At 45.4% G+C, this 18,444-nt stretch overlaps 1 protein-coding gene across 4 annotated transcripts in view; it reads right to left on the bottom strand.

The window, feature by feature from the left end:
• Window positions 1-18,444, bottom strand: part of LOC125012571 (probable E3 ubiquitin-protein ligase HERC2) — a 283,713-nt gene that overhangs the window by 233,261 nt on the left and 32,008 nt on the right. For all 4 annotated transcript variants that reach the window (XM_047592571.1, XM_047592573.1, XM_047592572.1 and 1 more), the window contains exons 3-4: window positions 5,117-5,159; window positions 3,394-3,628 (exon numbers count right to left, since the gene is read on the bottom strand). In XM_047592571.1, coding sequence (XP_047448527.1) covers window positions 3,394-3,628; window positions 5,117-5,159 — 278 coding nt within the window. The remainder of the gene's footprint in view (window positions 1-3,393; window positions 3,629-5,116; window positions 5,160-18,444) is intronic.

The following is an 18,444-nucleotide window of genomic DNA, read 5'->3' as shown; positions in this document are numbered from 1 at the left end:
ACTGAAGAAATAGAAGAGGCTCAGTTTTAGAAATACAGACCACATCAGCATTTAGTAACCCGAGAAAACATTCAGTAGCTCGAAGAGTGGCGCTTATTTTACAGGATGTACACAATGCTTTCGACGTGAACGAACAGCAGAAGGACCACGAATGGAATCACGAGCACGAACACAAGAAAAAACGCACAAAAACTGTGGCTTTTACAATCTTTCTGCAAAGCAGGTGTAACAAACGTGCGGAAAGGGCGACTGTTGAGATTCAGACGTGCAACGTATCGAGCGGCGAGAGGGAGATTCAAACTTAATGAGAGCTTTGGCAGCTTGTGTGGAAAAGGCAGGGAGGCAGGCAGTGATTAACGGAACACTTCAGAGTACAAGGCACAGCGGTGCTCAAAGAAAACAGTGATGATCTCCACTTAATCGCGGAGAAGCCCGGAGCATCTGCCGCCAGAGCAGGGCAGCGGCACCGGCGAGCTCCCGCTCCGCTAGGCTGTCATCTCCAGAGAGCCGCGGCCATATGCTCGGCTCTGCCGCAAACTCACAGGAAGTTAATTTTCTGACAAAACACAGGGATAAATATGACATTCAAACAAGTTGTGTGCAGCCAGGCTGAACACAGATGCCGTGCCAAGCTCAAGCTGCACACGTGTCACACTTAGGAACAGAGTTTATTTTCTTGCTCCTGCGGTCGCTTTCTGCCTAGTTTTGTAGAAACGCTTTGAACGGGCGGTAGATTTTTAGCCGGGAGGTGTTTGCCTGCGTAGAGACCGCGCTATAACATGAATACAAAATTCATACAAAAACAGGCAGACTTCGGTCTATAATAGCTGCCGTGCTTCCACAATAACTATTACAAATTATCTAATTGTTTATATAATGCAAGGCATGGCTAACCAGAGAGGAAGTGTCCTATCTGCATGCAAACACATCCATCAAAACCTTGAGAAAATGACAATGTCATTGTCCTAATGAGAGAAGAGAGAAGGGGGCAGAGACATGAGAGGGGAGAAAAATAAGATTAACTTTCATTTCCGTTCACAGACATAAAGCTCCCTACGGTGTTGCATTAAAATAATGTCAATCAAACCGTTAAATAGGAGATCTGTCTAACCTTGTCTGTAGCTGGTGAAACACCATAGCGGGCCAGAACAAAGGGTTTCGCAGGTGTGAGCGGAATCTCAACACCTTATCACCGGGCCAATAAAGAACAGAATATAGTGTTTCTTAGATCTCAGTGGTCTGCTACCACTCCATTTCAGACAAAAAAGGAGAAACCGAGCCTTAGGGGCGAAGCCGGCTGTTCCAGCCTACAGATTCTTTACAACAATAGCCAGTATCATATAGTATGGGGACTGGAAGGTAGCTGGAGGTGGAGCAGCTTGTCTGGTCCTGCGAGAGGAAAGAAAAAAAATAAAAAATACACAGAGGGAGGCAAAATGAAAGAAGCAGGGGATTGGTATACAAGGAAGAGGGCCAGATTTGGGACTCCACCTGGGGCAATCAGAGGCCACTGGTACGGCTACACAGAGGAGCGGGGACAGTCATACCAGCGGGTCACATTCTCTGCCGCTTGCCGCTGCATTAGCCTCTTTTCAGTATCATTTGCTTAAGCAGATAGATGTGAGGGCTGGGTGCAGTCATGCAGATCCAAATGGCCTTTATCAGTAAGGAGAGGTAAGAGCTTTGGCCCCTGGGCTTTGACACCGCTGCCAGGTGGCTGGGTGCTTTTTGCCCTCCAGTACGAGTCTCCCATAAAGTCTAAGGCCTCTCTTGTGGGAATTTGTCTAATGTAAGTGCGAGAACCGGACCACGGGAACGGCAGGCAACACGACGATAAAAACAGCGGCGTGATCATAAATAACAACAACTAATGAGAAGGAACCGCAAAGGACAAATGAGACATTAATGACCACGCGGGGAAGCAGAGAAGTTTTAAAAGTAACTGTTGTGAATTCAGCACAGGAGACACATGGAGATGAAAACGGGGGAACAATATTTGGGCAGAAGTAATAGAATGGAGCAAAATCCTCACCCTGCTACTTCCTGTGACCCATCCATTACAATACGAGTGTGTGGAAAAGGACGTAATGTGTGACAACGGACTAATGTTACTGCGAGAGACTGGGTAAATCTGTTCGAAATAAAATATATCCAGCACACATGCACACAGAGGCACATGCCCATATATCAAGCGCCGAGTGGCAATCATTCACCTCGACGCTGTCACATTGCGGTAAATGGGCTTATTTTGCATGAGAACGAAGAGGGAGCGACGGGCTGCAGCGAGCAAAGGAGGGAATGAGGGACTGAATCAAATGAAATGAGTAGGCAAAATTAAGCTCCAATGCAAGTGGAACACTTCACAAGAGAGCCAATTTTGATCCCACAGCACTTAATTTAGGATTTGTGTAGTTCGGTGCTACTGTATAGTAACCCATGTAAGGACAGAGACTGAGAAAGGCAACCAACAAAAAGCCACCCAGGCCCTCGATGTATCCACCAGCCACATCATCATCATCACAACCAGCAATGAATTAAACACTAATACCGGGAATGACTGTGAGGATACTTTGAGGGTCACTATGAATTATTATTGCTTTTTTTTAATGTAATGACTGAACATTTTGGGTTTGTGTGCCATTCACGTGTACTTCTTGTGTTAACATACGCGTCATTGGTCTTCTGATTGGTCAGCTGACCGCCAATCAGGGAGAACCTATCCTTTAAAAAAAAAACTCCCATTTCCTGTCTCGATTTACTCTGAAATAAATGCATCATGGAATCAATATATAACCCAAAATATATTCTAAACGTTAGACTCATCAGAGTCATCATCTTTGTTATTTAACATGTGAACACACTCTTTCTTTTCTAAAATGGAAATCAAATATTTTTTAGTTATTTCTAATTTTGTTGCAGAAGTTCCCAGAAATGTGTGGCACTTGTCACTTTTCTGTCCAGCTCATCACAAACCAGCTCCAAGGCGTTAAAGTCTAGGGACTGGGCCGTCCACTCCATGTTTTCAAGCCTTGCATCTTGATTTTAACCTGAGGTAGTTCTGGTACAAGTTGGACTGAAGCTTTAAGCCACTATCCTGCTGTAGGATGAAGTCCCAACCAACTATACCAGAAGATACTGCGTCCTGTTCTAAAACATTTGACCGGTGTATATACAGACGGAGAGATAGAAGTCTGCCAATGATAGTATGTCTGTTAGCTATACGTTAGCTTTCTTACCTCTGCCATACATTGATGTTATCTAACCTAGCAACATTAACACAGAATGTGTTAGGCCCCCTGGCTGGAAGATCGATCAGAAGGCCAACAAAGGGCCAGTTGTTTCAGCTGTTTTGATTTTTTAATGTGAACCAAAAAGACGCCACTATCTTCATACCTGGTGCTCTTTGAAGTCAGCCCTCTGGAAGTCGTAGCCGAGCTGAGCGTAGTAGTTGTTTCCAAAACTGAAGGCCAGCCCAGTCTCGGTCCAAATGAAGGTGTGTCTGCTTCCACAGGCTACGCCAACTATGTTGACAACATCCACGTCCGCGTGACTTCCGTGGACGTTCAGTTCCCGCGGCAATGCAACTTCCACTGGGTGGTCCTTCACTGTCTTCTCTCCATCACCAAGCCTTGGAAAAAAGAAAAAGAGGGAGAGAGAAAACTATTTGAGTATTTTTCTCTATGGAGTACAGCACATCTGAACATTTTATGGGAAGGTTTGATGTGCAAGACTCTTTATATTCCGCAGTATAAAATAAGAAGCCCAACAAAATCTAAGTGTTTTGTCTGTTTGTGTTTCTCATTTTTATGTGATGTTTTAAAGATATCGGTAGACATCACTCCTAGCTTGCACGACGGCAGCTATACTTGGGTGTTGTCTTTCTGCCACAAAGACAACTGTCACATATGTCTGACAGGCATATCTCGCTGAGGTCACTTCCACGTTCCTGTGGAAGAAACAATAACTGAAAGTCACTCAATTTGTAGCCGCACAAATGACTTTACTTAGGCCTTAGCCGAGAGTTGTGTTTCTGCCTCGGCATCCCCAGCGCGAGCGAACAAAGAACATCCAAGACCCTGTTTCAAGATGAGCTGGTCAAACGCAGCCCCGGCACCCCTGTGACCTGCAAGCTCCCAGCAGCTTCAAACAGAGCTCTGCTGTTTGCTTCTTGATAAAATGCTCCTCTTTGTATTTGTTTCCCTGAGCCAGCGTCATAACCTGCAATGCCCCGGCCATATCTGCTAGTTTGCGGCATGTCTGGGAAAAATAACAAACAGTCTTCTCCATTATTTCCACAAACGGGGAACGAAAGGTCCTCGCCCGCCATCCCCACGAGAGGCTGTATTGATTACAACAATGCTTCAACTCAAGACAAGACCACTCTGGGGTCACAGCTATTTCCATCAGAAAGTTTGCCAGTTTAAATTTACACAGCTCCCTCGTACTCTCCTCCTCGCTCGCCTCCAGTGAGACATACAGGAGAGCTGTGGAATTTTTCAGATATCAGAGTGCCAGTTGTGTAACAGAGATGCTCACCCTTTGCTCTGTAAGTGGGTGTTGAGGAGCTCCAACTATAGGCTCCTCCAACTATAAGCTCCCCACTAGAGAGCCCCGACCTGCTTAGACGGGTCAGAGCATCATGAGGAGCGAGAACGAGACAGACAGAAAAATGGAGATTGAGCGAAGGAGACTAAGGGACAATGGGAAATGATGAGAGTGAGGAGTGATGCCTTCGCGTCTTTTATGTATTTCTCCGAGGTCTCCCATGCAGCGGTTTGAGTACATGAGGGCTTCTGAATCACTGTAGCCCCCGGGCCCTTAGATGTCATTACAGCCAGACTGGCTCTTGGCTTGGAGAAGTTTTAACAAGGAAGCTCATCAAAAGAAAAACAACTTATGTTCGTGTCTGCGTTCGTTTGTTGGTCAGTGTCGGCTTAATGCGCAGCCGTAACTGTCAGAGGACAATAAGACATGTGAATGGCCGATGGGCAGAGCAAAACTAAGCGAGGATAGTTTCACGGACACCCGAGTAGCCCCCTCAAGTATCACTACTCATTCTCATCCTTCACACGCTGTCGAGGCAAGATAGATAATGTTACATCTGACATTTACTTACTGTCCATTGGTGCCGTTTCCCCATGCAAAGATCTTGTCATCCACTGTGGTGGGAAGGAAGAGGAGGACAAAGTTAATATTAGGCACGTTGGCTGCACTGCATAATCTGAATTTTTTTCTGGACGTGTATTATCCTTGGGAAGATGATTGCTTTTAGACTAATTAAAAGCGGAAATCTTCAAAAGCAGTAGATTTTTAATTTTTTTTTTTTTTTTGTCACAGTAACAGCTTAGGTTGTGTGTTTTTCCCTTTTGTCCTGAAGTGTAGAGTGAGCAGTGCCGTGTCAGCGGGTGGAACCTTTCCCGCTGTGTGAAGTTTGATTAATACAGCCTCGACAGAGAGTTCAGAGACTGGGGCCGCCTCTCACACACCCTGCTGTAAAATAATGAGCCTTCAGCGGGAAGGAATAATATACATGGGAGGGGAGAGACACTTGCTTAGTCTGAGTCCAAGCTGAATATATTCAAATGAAATGAGGAGAAGAGGTGATCCTAACTGATTAGGCTTGTCTCAAAGAAAGGGAGAGGCCTATATATTTCAGCTTCTATGTACATGTATTTAACTGTCACCTCTCCGCACTAACAATCCAACATGGCACTCGACCATTTGCATACAGCTTCTATAAATACCTGGACCTCTACCTGTTCCCGCACTGATTTCCGTCATGTTAGAACACGGACAAGCCTTATTGGTCTTGTGGGAACTAAAACGCCACAGGGGTAACAGCCAATAGCAACGGACTTTACTCATCAAGCCAGCTGAGTCCTCATACATTATAGAGCAGGCTGCGTGATTTACCTAAGCTTGTCAAAAGAGAAAAATTATCAGGCAAATGTGGGGTAATAAATTGTAATCCGCGCTGCATATGTTTGACTCGTGACCCTTGGCATTTTGAGGGTTGCGTCGCATGAAGGAGTTGTCGCAAAATGTGTAAAAGGAAATAACATGAGAAGTGAAATACCGCTCGGGAAACTTTGAGGAAATTTGCGAAAAGGGGGTCACTGATTTTTACGAGGAGTCCTGCAGGTTTTAGGGGCTTTATTGCAGAAGAGTTTCTAACATCAAAAGAAGAAGAATGCAACGGCCAAGGTTATATACCATCTACTCAAGTTTGAACAAGTGCTTTGAAAATGAATTCACTTGAGATTCTGTAATATTTTTTAATCAAAATCCGTTATTTGTTAACTTTCAAAAGCGCTCTTGAAAGTAAAGAGCCCGGTCACCACACTGGTGACATTTTTTATTTTTTTTGCCTTCACTTATATTATCTGTTGTAATTATGCGATGCAGTTTCTTTATTTCTTTAGTTACATTTCTGTATTTTGCACAGTTTTCTTGTATGCCACTATATTCACTTCAGTACTGTGTATAGAGTAAGATATATGCGGTATAATTGCTGCTAATGATCTTGTGTGCTAATACTGATCTTGCTTTTAATTGTTTTTAATATACTGTCAAACACAAATGTTGGGTCTGTGTAATGAAGCAAAAGCTTGCATGTATTAATATATCTGCAGTGATTTCCCGTACTACAGAACAAGTACAAGCAATAAACAAAGAGACTGTAACTTCATCGGCGGCGCTTCCAATACGCGGGTGTGTTATAACCTTTTAAGTGCTTCAGGAGAAATGCACGTGGTAATAATTCATATGAAATTATATCCTTGAGCTCTGTTCAGGACAAACAGCTCACTGGACCAAATGCACTCATTGTGCTTATTATCAGTCCACGCACTTTTTCATTGGCGATAGGAATAATAAGGAACTAAAATAGTTCGAAGAAGGTATATCTAATTTTTGAAACAATAAATAAATCTGCATAGCTTTAAGAAATCCTCCTATCTCCGTGGGTGATGGTGGAGCTCTGCTGCTGCAACTGTTATGCATAAAAAAAAAAAAAATTACAGAAGCAGCAAAGAGTCCAAGGTTTAGGTTTACTTTCACGAGCATCAAGAGTACTTGCTGGAATAATGAAATAAAGATGAGAGTGAAAATGCAATGGGAATAAAGACTGACTGTTCCCGAGTTTTCTTTCCTGCTTGTACTTTTTTTTATTTTTTTTGGTACGCTTGTACTTTTTGTTTTCCTGTTTTCTCTTTTTTTTTTAGTTTCTTTCGCTCCTTTAACTCCTGAGAATGGTTATGTGGGAGTATGATAAATAGCGGTGGTTAGATTGTGTAAAGCCAAAACACGAAAGTATTTGCAGCCGTAGGTCTGCCGCGGTGCTCTGCACACCAGCACGTTGTTAACAATATCTGTGTAAAACGGCAGGTTTGGGTCAAATGATGCGCAACACCGAGTAGCGTTTACAGTTTGGGATCGAAACTTATTTGCGTCATTTCTTTATAGTGATAGGGTGCGAAATGGGATGTAAAACCCCCGCTGTAAACTACAAACGGATGATTTGGTTAGTTCTGCAAAGTATTAACAGAACCAGGTTTATATTATATTAAGTTTATATTATTATTTATAATGTGTATATTCGGGCAGTAATGTGCATTTATCTGAGCTGCATTAACTTTACTGTGATACACCTCTCATCTTGTACCACGGAGCCTCTGTTCTCCTCTGAGTGGCAGATGTTTTTACCCCCTCCAACCCACTCACCCACCCACACATGCAGCTCTCTCTCTCGCTCTCTCCCTCTCTGCGGCATGGGAAGCGGCTGGCGTGGGGGCACGAAGGCCGACAGCGGTGCATCAGGCTGACACGCAGAACTGATGGGCAGGGCTGAGAGCCTGCAATCTGGCAGGGTGAGTATTCACCCTCCTTTGCCCCCCACTAGCCCCCTGCTAGCCCCCGCTGCTCCGCACCATACCCAGGCACCAGCATCCCAGCGGCTGGTGGCCCATTGCTTTGCTCCCCCATAAAAATAGCCCATCCCATTATTCTTCTGCCTCCCTGGGGGCCACAAGGTCTCCAGCATCATTACCAGGACTAAGGATCTGACTCTGCCGCCACCACTTGGCACTCCCCCCCTCCTCCTCCTCCTCCTCCTCTCCTCACTCCTCTTCTCTAATTATAGGTCAAGCACTCTTTTTGTAAATTATAAAACCTTTGTTCTTATCAAGAAAACAGAACAAAAAGGAAAGATACCACGGACGGAGGAAGAGTTAGAAAGGTGTATGGAAAAAGAGGAGGGAAATTATATAAAAATAAGAAGGGGGGGGAGGGGGATTTTTCAATTATAAAACCAAGCTAATTTGGTATGACCAGCGACTGTCATGCATGGTGACGGAGCTCCATTATGCAGTCATTTGAGCTCTTTCAAATTAGTTATGTTAATGTCCTGCGTGTGAATGTAACACTTGGATGGGACAAGATTTCAGCAATTAATTTCTACAGTCAGCGGAGAGACAAGCAAATTTATTTTCCCCCTCTCAGGGAATTGGTGGTGGAGGGAGTGAGGAGGGGAGAGAGCATTCTGGAGCAGGGAACAAGCTAAACACAAGACCTAAATAAAGCCTGAACAATGGGAGCCAATGCCTCCTCATTCATTCAATTGACAATGTTTTGCAGCTTAAACCTGTTTTATTAATTATGTTTGACATTTCCTTAATTAGTTTCATTTACACCAAATCAATCCCTGCTGCTGTACAGCGTCATTTATCATTTTAAAAAATTTGCATAGCCAGTGCTGACTTTTTCTACTTAATTATACATTAAAAGTGTCAGCCGCGCTTGCTGCCTGGCATTATCTGAGGCAGAAAGGTTTGTGGCTGGACGGGGGTGGCATTAATCATCAGGGCGGGCGCGGGCAAGGGGTGCTCCCGGTCGCCAGCGGGAGAGCCGAGCGGGGCTTCTCATTTTCTAAGCTTGATGCTTCCGGGGCCGCGGTGACCTCAACGACCTACGGGGAGAGGCAGACAAATCAACGACCTCCAGCCCCGAAAACAACTACATCTTGTTTACAAATCGCGCTGAGAGAAAAGAGGGAGCAAACTCGGGAAAAGAAAAAACCCAGAAGACGCGCGGCCAGATCCAAAGCAAAAGACGAGCAGATTTTAAAAAGGCGTGGAAGGAATTTGTGTATGTTTAGATCACTTCCTTAGCCGCTTAATCGCTAAATTAAAGGAAGTCTGAAAGCCGGGCTTTCAATAAGACATGAAATGTTACCGTAGAAATAATGCCGGCTTTTGATGTTGCAGTGACTTACAAATCAATAGTAACGACCATACGCTTTCCACTAAAACTCCAACGGCAACTCAGGTGGCTGAGTCAACTGGGCTGAGCACGGCTATTACTTTCCCTTCAGCAAGTTTGTGAACACAGAGCGAACTGACAGCTCAAATACCTGGCAAGCTCGCTCCTGAGTAAATCTTCTGAGTGTTGAGGTGAACATGGCTTTACAAATCACCCATTCAGGAACCGAGACAGAAATTGGCAGGTAGGCAGAGCCGCGGTGTCAGGAGTGAAAATTACTCTGAAATGCGGAGCACAGTGAGAGGCTGAGTGAGTGAGTCTCTGAATGGCGAAAGCTCTGGGTGTCACTGTGTACTATGTTCACATGGGAAATCAAACATGTGTATTCTGGAGGCGAGTCAACACTTTTGTCCTTTGGAAAATGAAAATATTTTGTGTCAATTTAAATTCAGAAAGGCCTCAGGTATTGCTATATACTAAAAAGAAAAAGGGGGGGGGGGGGAGTGCAGGATATGAAGAACGCTCATGCACAAGTGAACCGATTACTCTCATAGCGCTAGATTACTAGTCTGTTCTGTGTAGCAGCTCTCAGAGTAAATTCATCTTAAAAAAAAACTAATTGAATGCCTTAAAATGCACAATAATAAAACCAGTCGTTCTTAACACAAAATGAGCTGGAATCAGTGTTAAAGACGCATGTTGGATTATTGAATCCAGTGCCTGAAATTAAAAAAAAAAGTCTATGCCAAGCAACTAAAATCTTAAAAAAAAAAGTCCCCTGAATAAGCTGTATCAAGATGTTGAGAAAGCTGTAGCCATGGCTTTGCTTGAAATATCCTTCAAAGGCAGCACAAAGGAGAGGCGGACAACAAAGAACCCGATGAAGTGGCTAATGCCCTGGCACGATCCAGCGGGAGCAGCAGAGGGGCGGCCAGAGGCGGCTACATGTGCACGCCTCGCTGCCCCGTCCGACCGCAGGTGAAGCACTAACTATCCTCCCCGGGTCCATAGATTAAGAAACACAAAACCGAGAGCGACACTTGCAATTGCAACTGCCGGATCAATATTGGAAAAATATGAAGGACGAAAAGTTATCGTCGCTAATGGGCGAGGGAACGCTCGAGAATTAATTCTTAAAACGTGAGGGAGTTGGAAAGTCTGAGCATCAAACGTAACTCTATAAAAAAAGTTCCTCATCAGCATATTAATGGCGGCGTATTGACTGCAAAAGTTTCTATTATTTTAAAGTAGTTGAAATAATCCACTGGCTCTTCTCACTCATGAAAATATTATAATTTATAGAAGTGATCACTCTAAAAAACTAGAACTTTCCTTTCTCTACAGCCCCCGCCCCCCCTCCTCCTCTTTTCTCAAACATCGCCATCAATTCCCCGACCAAAAGTACCCCTTTAAATGCAAAACATTTCTACTATCAAGGATTATGCTTCCTTTCAGGATATATGAAAACCCCTTTGAGAAAATATGATGATGAATTCATGGGGCCTAAAACTCTGGGGTAGTTTGTACATTCGCAAAAACGGAAGGAGGGGAGGAGAAAAATCACCTATTTGGATGGCATACATTACCATTACTCTTGCATTGTGTCTCCACTTTTCATAATGACGGGGATAAGTGTCCTGCTCCGAATGCGTATCCGCTGACAATAGAGGCAGACATTACTTGGTTAAAAGCTCAGGGTCCTGTGGGTAAAGAGGCCCAGAGAATAAAGAGTATCCGTCATGGCTAACGAGCTATAAGGATAGCACATTGCCTTTATAAATCACTAGATCTTGCTGTTTATTTAAATTCATTGGTGCCTCATTATAACTGAGCTATGCACCTTTAGGTCCGAGTTGATTAGGAGTGCCATAGCTCAAAATGGCTTTTAATTCAGTGAAACGTAGCTCTGACCTTGGTGCCGTAACCCTGACTAAAACACGCAGCGACTCCCACATTAATAATGATGCTACCTTTACTGGGCCGCGGAGCTGTGCCGCTGCTACTTAAAATATGTATTATTAGTTACCAGCGACGGCACATTTATCACACCAAATTACCCTTCGGTGTAAAACTGCTTAATTCTGGGTCCCTGTACCCCTCTGCACTATTACCTGCTCTTTAGAAAGGCCTGGAATTAAATGTAGGGATGAAATGTCAGGGTAATGGGGAAGAGGATGCGGGTCGATGGGATGCACACTTGATCATTCCCTCGTGGCCTTCTCCACATCCAGACGATATACCGAATGTGTCTTCCTCATAAAGGAAGTTTCATTGCGCCTGGCTTTGCAGACCTTTGAAGATGTAAATGAAGGGTATTTCTTTGAAACATACTTTACGCTGTTCATTAAAATTACATGCGAAACACGCGTTATCCACTCGGCGCCAGCTTCTTTATTTTCTAGGTATCGAGACGTCGTGAAACATTTAGCTCGTGAGCACAAACTTTTGGACGAGCAAACAAAACGGAGGCAACTCCGAGCTCTTTTCACTCACGGAGTGTTTGCGCACACAATCCTACCCACCTATTGCGGATTCAGGGAGAGGAAGCCCGGCCTGCAGCCACGAAACACTTGTCATTGTTCGTCCCGTGTGTGCACACACCAGAGACTGATTACTTTGACCAATCGGCTAAATGATTAGATCAATTAGGTACTTCAGAGTGGGCATCAACAGCGGCTTGCTGCTGCTTCACGACCTGCGGGACCTGGCCCATCAGAACCGCCTCATTAGGTCTCTGGACTCTGCCCAAAACCACAGCACAAAGACAAAGACAGAGGGGCCGGGAAGACGAGTGGGGAGAGCGAAAGGAGAGAAACTAAACTTCAATAAATGAATTAGATGCTTTTCCTACAGTAAAGCACCTCTGGGATCAATTGTGTTTATGTGGTGCAACATCTCAAGAACATGTAAAAACAATACAAAGCGATCTAACAGATACATAAGTGGGAGTGTTTTGAGCGTTAGCCATATAATCCATTGTTATAAGAGCAGTGGGAACGCACTGGTATACAGAAATTTCTTTTCTCCTAGGAAAACATCAAACAGTCCAGCAATAATTTTGATTACCGGGGACAACACTACGCGGGGGTTTGCAGGCGAACACAGACACTGCTGGCATAAACACATTTCTCATATCAAACACAGACGCACTGTACATAAATATATGCACAATACATTAATGGCTGCAGCTCATCTGAGCAAGTGGCAAGGCTGGAGCAGCGGGGGAAAAGAGATGTTACACACATTCCATCAGATGTCGAATCAATTAGTCACGACCATCTTCCAAAGTCAGAAATAACCACTCGTCCCTCCCGTCTCTGGGGGGCCGGGGATGGGCCCGGGCAAGAGAGGAGAGACGAGGGGAAAGGATCCAGGGACTCAAAGGGGGGTAAAAGGAGGAAAATGAGAGAGAAGGAAGAAGAAGAAAAAAAGGGGGGGATAAATAATGCCGTCTGTTTTACACCGCACCGCCTAGCGTCTCTATTTTCACTGCTTTTCCGTACATGCAGACAATTCTACACTCTCGGCGGAAGTGCTTTGCATATCAGACGGCCCCTCTTTTTGCACACTGCAAACGCTCCGGTCATTAACATGTGATGACATTATCTTCCTAATCGCACTACAGAGGGCCTCCTTTATAATGTATACAACGCAACGGTAACACCGACTCCAACCCTTTTTTTTTTTTTTTGACAATATGACGGTTTTCTCTGGTTCCCTGTTTGTGTCTTTTTCCTCGCCACAAAGCCTTTAATCTTTTAATCTGAAGCATAAAGCACGTATGTGCCGCTCTGAGACCACGTGACCACCTTGCTAAAAGGTAAAGAGACGTGATTATTCTGCACAAAGGGAAACACAACGGAGATCCTTTCCCCGCAGGCTAAAAATAATTTAATCTATCATGTAGATGCACAAATAGCAGCCTTACACCTGAATAGCACCCATTATTACCCGGGCGTCTGAAGTTGGTAGCAGATAAATCTGTTTCTCCTCATCCGTGCTGGTATACAGAAGGGAAGCTATTGTACATCCTTAGATTTCCGTCCTGCTTTGGTAATCTCTCCGAACCACCAGATTAGAGCAATTTGTGTATAAGACTGAATAAACCACGTTAAATGCTTTTTATTAATATCTGCGTTTTGGAGGGAGCTGCAAAATGTATTATCTGAAAAAGTGCGCGCACTGTTAAAAGTTTTGTTTCAGGATTACGGCCGGCAAACATTTCAGTCGCGCCGCGGCGCTCCACAAACTAATGTAGTTGCACGGAGAAACGCCGACGCCGTCGCCGGTTTTCTTTCCGGCCCGGGATTATTTTTTCCTCACGGGCAGGTAACCGGAAAATGTTCCGAGCAAAAGAATTCACGTCCCCCCTCCTTTGTCTTATTTTATTTATTTATTTTAAGTTTCATCGGCGAAACATGTCTAATAAAGCAAAGACAGACGCTCCCGACCGAGCGCAGCACTAACCAACCCTCCGGGTGTAAAGTGTTGTTGTTTGCACATGGCCTCAGCCCCTAGAGGCGAAACGAGGAGGGAGAAACCCGCGAGACGGAGACAGAGAGGGGGGACTGCGTCGAGCCAGAAACCACTGCAGAGGAGGCCGCAGACATCCCACAATCCCCTCTGATTCCGCTGCTTTCTCAGATCGTTGCGAGCGCCTCTTGTTGTTATGGCTTGGCAGCGGAGTGTCGGGCGAGAGGCATCAGAAAAGCTGCGGTCCCCGCTCCGAATCCGCCACATTAGATGGCGTGTTTGTGCCCTGGGGATCGCAGCGCCTCAGCCTGTGTTTGGGGTACTTTGTCAGATGACTCAGAGTGTGTGATTTATGAGCTCTGGAAAGGTTGCATTTCCAGCACGCATGGACGTCCGCATGGTAAATGGAGAAATTCTGAATTTATTAACATACAATGAATGATGATTAATGTTTTGGTATAGATCATGCTCTCTTTTCAGATGTCTCAGTGTGGGGGTGATATATGCAGCCATAAAATGATATGTATGTACTCAAAAGCACATTGCGTGAGTGTCGGGTCCATGACTCTTAAAACACATTTACTGTGCGCCTGTGTGATGACAGTGTCGGAAGGTTTCACGGCGTCGCCTGACCTCCGTGGACATTTATATACAAGCACAGAGAGCGCACTTTCTCGCACATGCACTATCCTCCACACAAAGTGAACCGTTCCCTTCCGTGCAAAAAATCCCCTCGCATAGTCAATGAGAAAATGTATAAATTAAAAACACAAAAAACTGTGAGCAAAAGAATGCAATTTAGACCGATATCAGGACACATTTGGAGATCCATTCATCAAAATCCCCACCATTATTAACTTTTGTATTCTACAACACATCTTGTGTCTCCCTCATCAGCTTTTTCAATATCTTCTCAAATACATTACTGCCAGTGTCGAGCGGGTATGTTCACCCTAGGCCAATTACTGCAGTGAACCATAAAGGTAAGCAGTGCTGAAGAAGGTTCGGTCATATATTTGCCTTTGTGTTCCAGCCAGGCCCCCGCAGTGGAAGCTGGAAAACACAGGGAATGTCAGACATCTTTTCTAATCGCACCGACAACGGAGGAATCAATATGCAGAGGCATGTTTCTGACAGCTTTTTCGGAATACGTTTATGTAGGCGAATGTGAGGCTACCCACATGTTTGCATCTGAAAATGGCGAATCAAGGTTGACTTCTACTTATGCAATGACCTCACCATTTCACCCTTGGAATGAGGTTGAACGCCGCTGTATGCTTGCATGTGAGCAAAAAAAAAAAAAAAAAAAAAAGAGAGAATGGGAAAGATAGCTCGGTGGAGTGATCACTCCATAGCGCAGCTTAAAAAATCAAGTGTGTGTATGCATACCTTGATGTGGCTGCAAATAAACGCGCGCTTTAACGTGACCGCACGCGCGCGCAGGGTTTACCGGTGCGAGTGCGAACGCGGCACGAATGTGTTAAGAGTTTTGCGCGTGTGCACACGCTCGCGGGTTAACTTCATACGTATGTGGTCGCTGTCAGAAGAAGCTGACTGGTGATGAGGGATGGAGAGAATCAGAAACACATTGGGCTGGGAATGGGGTGTGAGCCGCAGGGTCGCCCTGGCACAAAACACAACTGCCTCTCACATCATTACCCTCATTCCCCTAATGCGCACAACACTTAGAGCTACAAACAGGCTCCACTCCGGGAACACACACATAGACACGCAGACCAAAAGAAAACGCGCGCACATAAACCGACGTGCGCCTCCACGTGCCCGCCAGCAACACATGGTGTGTTTTTACCTGTGAAAACGCGCTGAAAAAAAACGTTCGCGTACGTGTGAATGTGACAAAAACTCGGCCGCGAACAACTTGACAGGAAACATTACAGATGCAACAGTTTTGACATTAGGCTATAATAGCAGGCTGTTCGGAGGCCGGCGAGTCGCACGCTATACTTTTTTTGTGTTTTCCCACACGCTCGGATTTTTGCTCATTCTGAAAACGCACGCGGCGCATTTGAGACGAAAAATAAATAAATAAATAAAATAGCCATTTCAAACACAATTGAGCTCCACTAGGAAAAGTGTACCCATTCAAGTACGGGACCTCCATAACATCACAGCAGTTTCACACTGTAACGGATGCCTTCCTCCCTTCTTGCTGCATGAGAGGGTTTAAGAATGGTGGGATCGGGGGAGCGGTTGAGCAGAGAAGGGAAAAAGATAAAGGGAGAGGGGAGAGCAGGAGATACGATGCAGAAGAGTGGAAGAGAGAGGTAAGCCAAGCATAAAATAACTTCAATCTAACATCCTCTCTGTGGGGCCGTAGGAGGCAAATAGCAATCCCACCAATGCCGTGTACTCAAGGGGGTTCCCCCCCCCCCACCTCTCATTGACCCATGGAGAAGAGGATCATGGGAGAGAAGGGATGAGACAAACCCACTTCAATTAAACCACAGCGACGTCTCGTCAGCGCAGCAGATGAGGTGTCAGAGAGTTCAGCCGTGGATACATCACAGGGAGGGGAGGAAAAAAAAAAAAAAAAAAACAGTTCCTGGCTCAGCACAGTCACGGTCTTGAAGCTCTCTTTTTTTTCAGTTCGCCTATTGTCTCCTTCGCCTTCCCCGCGACTTTCTCTTTCAGTTTATAATATCAAGATTTTTATTTTTTTTTTCCCTCTCTTTTTGCTTTCCTGCAGGGTCAGTTTGACGCAGATGTCAGCAGGCCCACCGGTGTCCCTTCTCGCGGGCCTTTTAGATCGTGGGACGGATAAACTTCTTATCAAATTTGTGCATTAGCGGCGAGCCGCCTCGACACACCTGCAAATGACATTTAAAGGTCAAAACGACATGTACGGGCGGGGAGTCTCATGCTACATATTATGGAGTATCACGCTGGGGGAAGAGCACAGAGTCAAATCAGAGGAATGTCTGGAAGACTAAAAACGAGAGAGACGACTAAAACTGGCCTTTTTAAAGGGGGGCTCTTCTGAGAGAACGGCGCTGGAAGCTTTAACGGCGGAGACGATTCGGCTCAGTCTGCCATTTAGAAGAAGAAGAAAAAATATATATTATTTTAGTAATGCATCAAATCAAAATGCTCCAAAATGGGAGAAATGCATCATCAAAGTCTTTAAAGTGCGAGAGCAGTGGAGGGGGGGGCGTAAGAGGGCGACGCGCGCCGGGAGACCCTGAGATATTTGGGAGGACAGTCCTCTGCCAAGGATTTCCAGGAGATCTCTCTCTCTCTGTGATTAGACTGACATTACCATAATATCGGCTTTGTCACCTGACAGGCCAATTGTTAAGGAAAACTGCCGCGCTATCCTCGTTTCCCATAGAGGCATCAAGCAGGCACTCCGAGGTACAGAAGCCGCTTTCTCCCCTCTCCTTCACCCACACTCCCCCCCACCTCCCTCCCTCCGATGAAGCTCTGCTCGGGAGATACAAGCTGGATTTGGCTCACATCTTCGCCTCTTCCCCAACACTCGGCGTGGCTGCCTGGTGTCGGAGCGCCAGCACTCCCAACCCAGCTGCACTGATTAGCACAGGCAGATTATTAGCCAGGCATCTCCTGGAAGCACTGCACACTTCTTCTTCTTCTTTCTTTCTTTTTTTTTTTTTTTTTTTACCACCTAGTTTCAAATAATTTCCCACACAGTTTCCTGTACGTGCCCACTCACGAAGACAAAAGCGAAGGACGGAAATAAAAAATAAATAAATAGAAATAAACAATTAGCCCCCACACGTACGACGAGCGCGGGAAGTGAGCGGAGTGAGGCGACACAAATTTGTTTTTACTGCTCGCGGATACATCAGCGAAAAGTGATTCATCAGCACTGTGAAAAGAGCTCGCTCATCTTTCATTCCCTGTCTCTCCTCCTCCTCCTCCTCCTCGTCCTCCTCCTCCTCCTCCGCTGTCTAGCACCTGTCCTGCTGCCAAGTTTTCACCTCCCATACCCCGGGACGTGGGCATCCCGTCCCCAAACTTGTGCGACGTCTTATCTGCGCCCCACACGCTAACATCCAGCATCTGAGGCATCCTTCTCTTCCCCGTGCCAGAAATACGCCAGCATCTTTCTCCCTCGCCCTCTCTTTTTCTCACCCAATTCTCCATCATGCTCTTTTCTCTTTCTCCCTCTCTCTCTCTCTCTCTCTCTCTAGAGCTTTGCATTTGAAATTGAACAGACACACAGCCAATTTATCATAGGCTGACACGTGTCATGTCCAAGGCCTAACCACAGGGACTTACAGTAGGCATTGCATTTATCCCCTTTGTTGTCAGCAAGGACCAAGACAATACCAGGAGCTATTAAAAAGGGGTAGAGAAGGAGAGAGGGGAAAATAGCGGAGAACGAGAGAGGTGAAAATACACCACTAAACATCAGCCGAGATTGCATACCCCTCCGAAAGGTTACGGACCCCTGCAAGGTTGAAGCCGGCGCATTTTCCTAACCAACAATCAAATATGTGGTGATGCAAGGCATCTGCGTACAACCCCGATACAAAGCTCGGACAGGCATGAGATGGATTGGGCGGAGAGTTAGCAAAATATGGGATCGGACCTTTGTGCCGGGGTACACGCCGCAGTTTAAATTCTAATATCACCGCGTGATACTTGGGCAACTAATAGACCCAGAAGAATATGAAGGACGAAAAAGAAAAGTGGGAACCCAACACAAAATGGCTGACTGGGGTGAAAAAA

This window comes from Mugil cephalus, chromosome 8, assembly GCF_022458985.1.
Source record: "Mugil cephalus isolate CIBA_MC_2020 chromosome 8, CIBA_Mcephalus_1.1, whole genome shotgun sequence".
NCBI lineage: Eukaryota > Metazoa > Chordata > Actinopteri > Mugiliformes > Mugilidae > Mugil > Mugil cephalus.
Note: the sequence above shows the minus strand (reverse complement) of the source record. Positions and strands in the feature narration are given on the sequence as shown.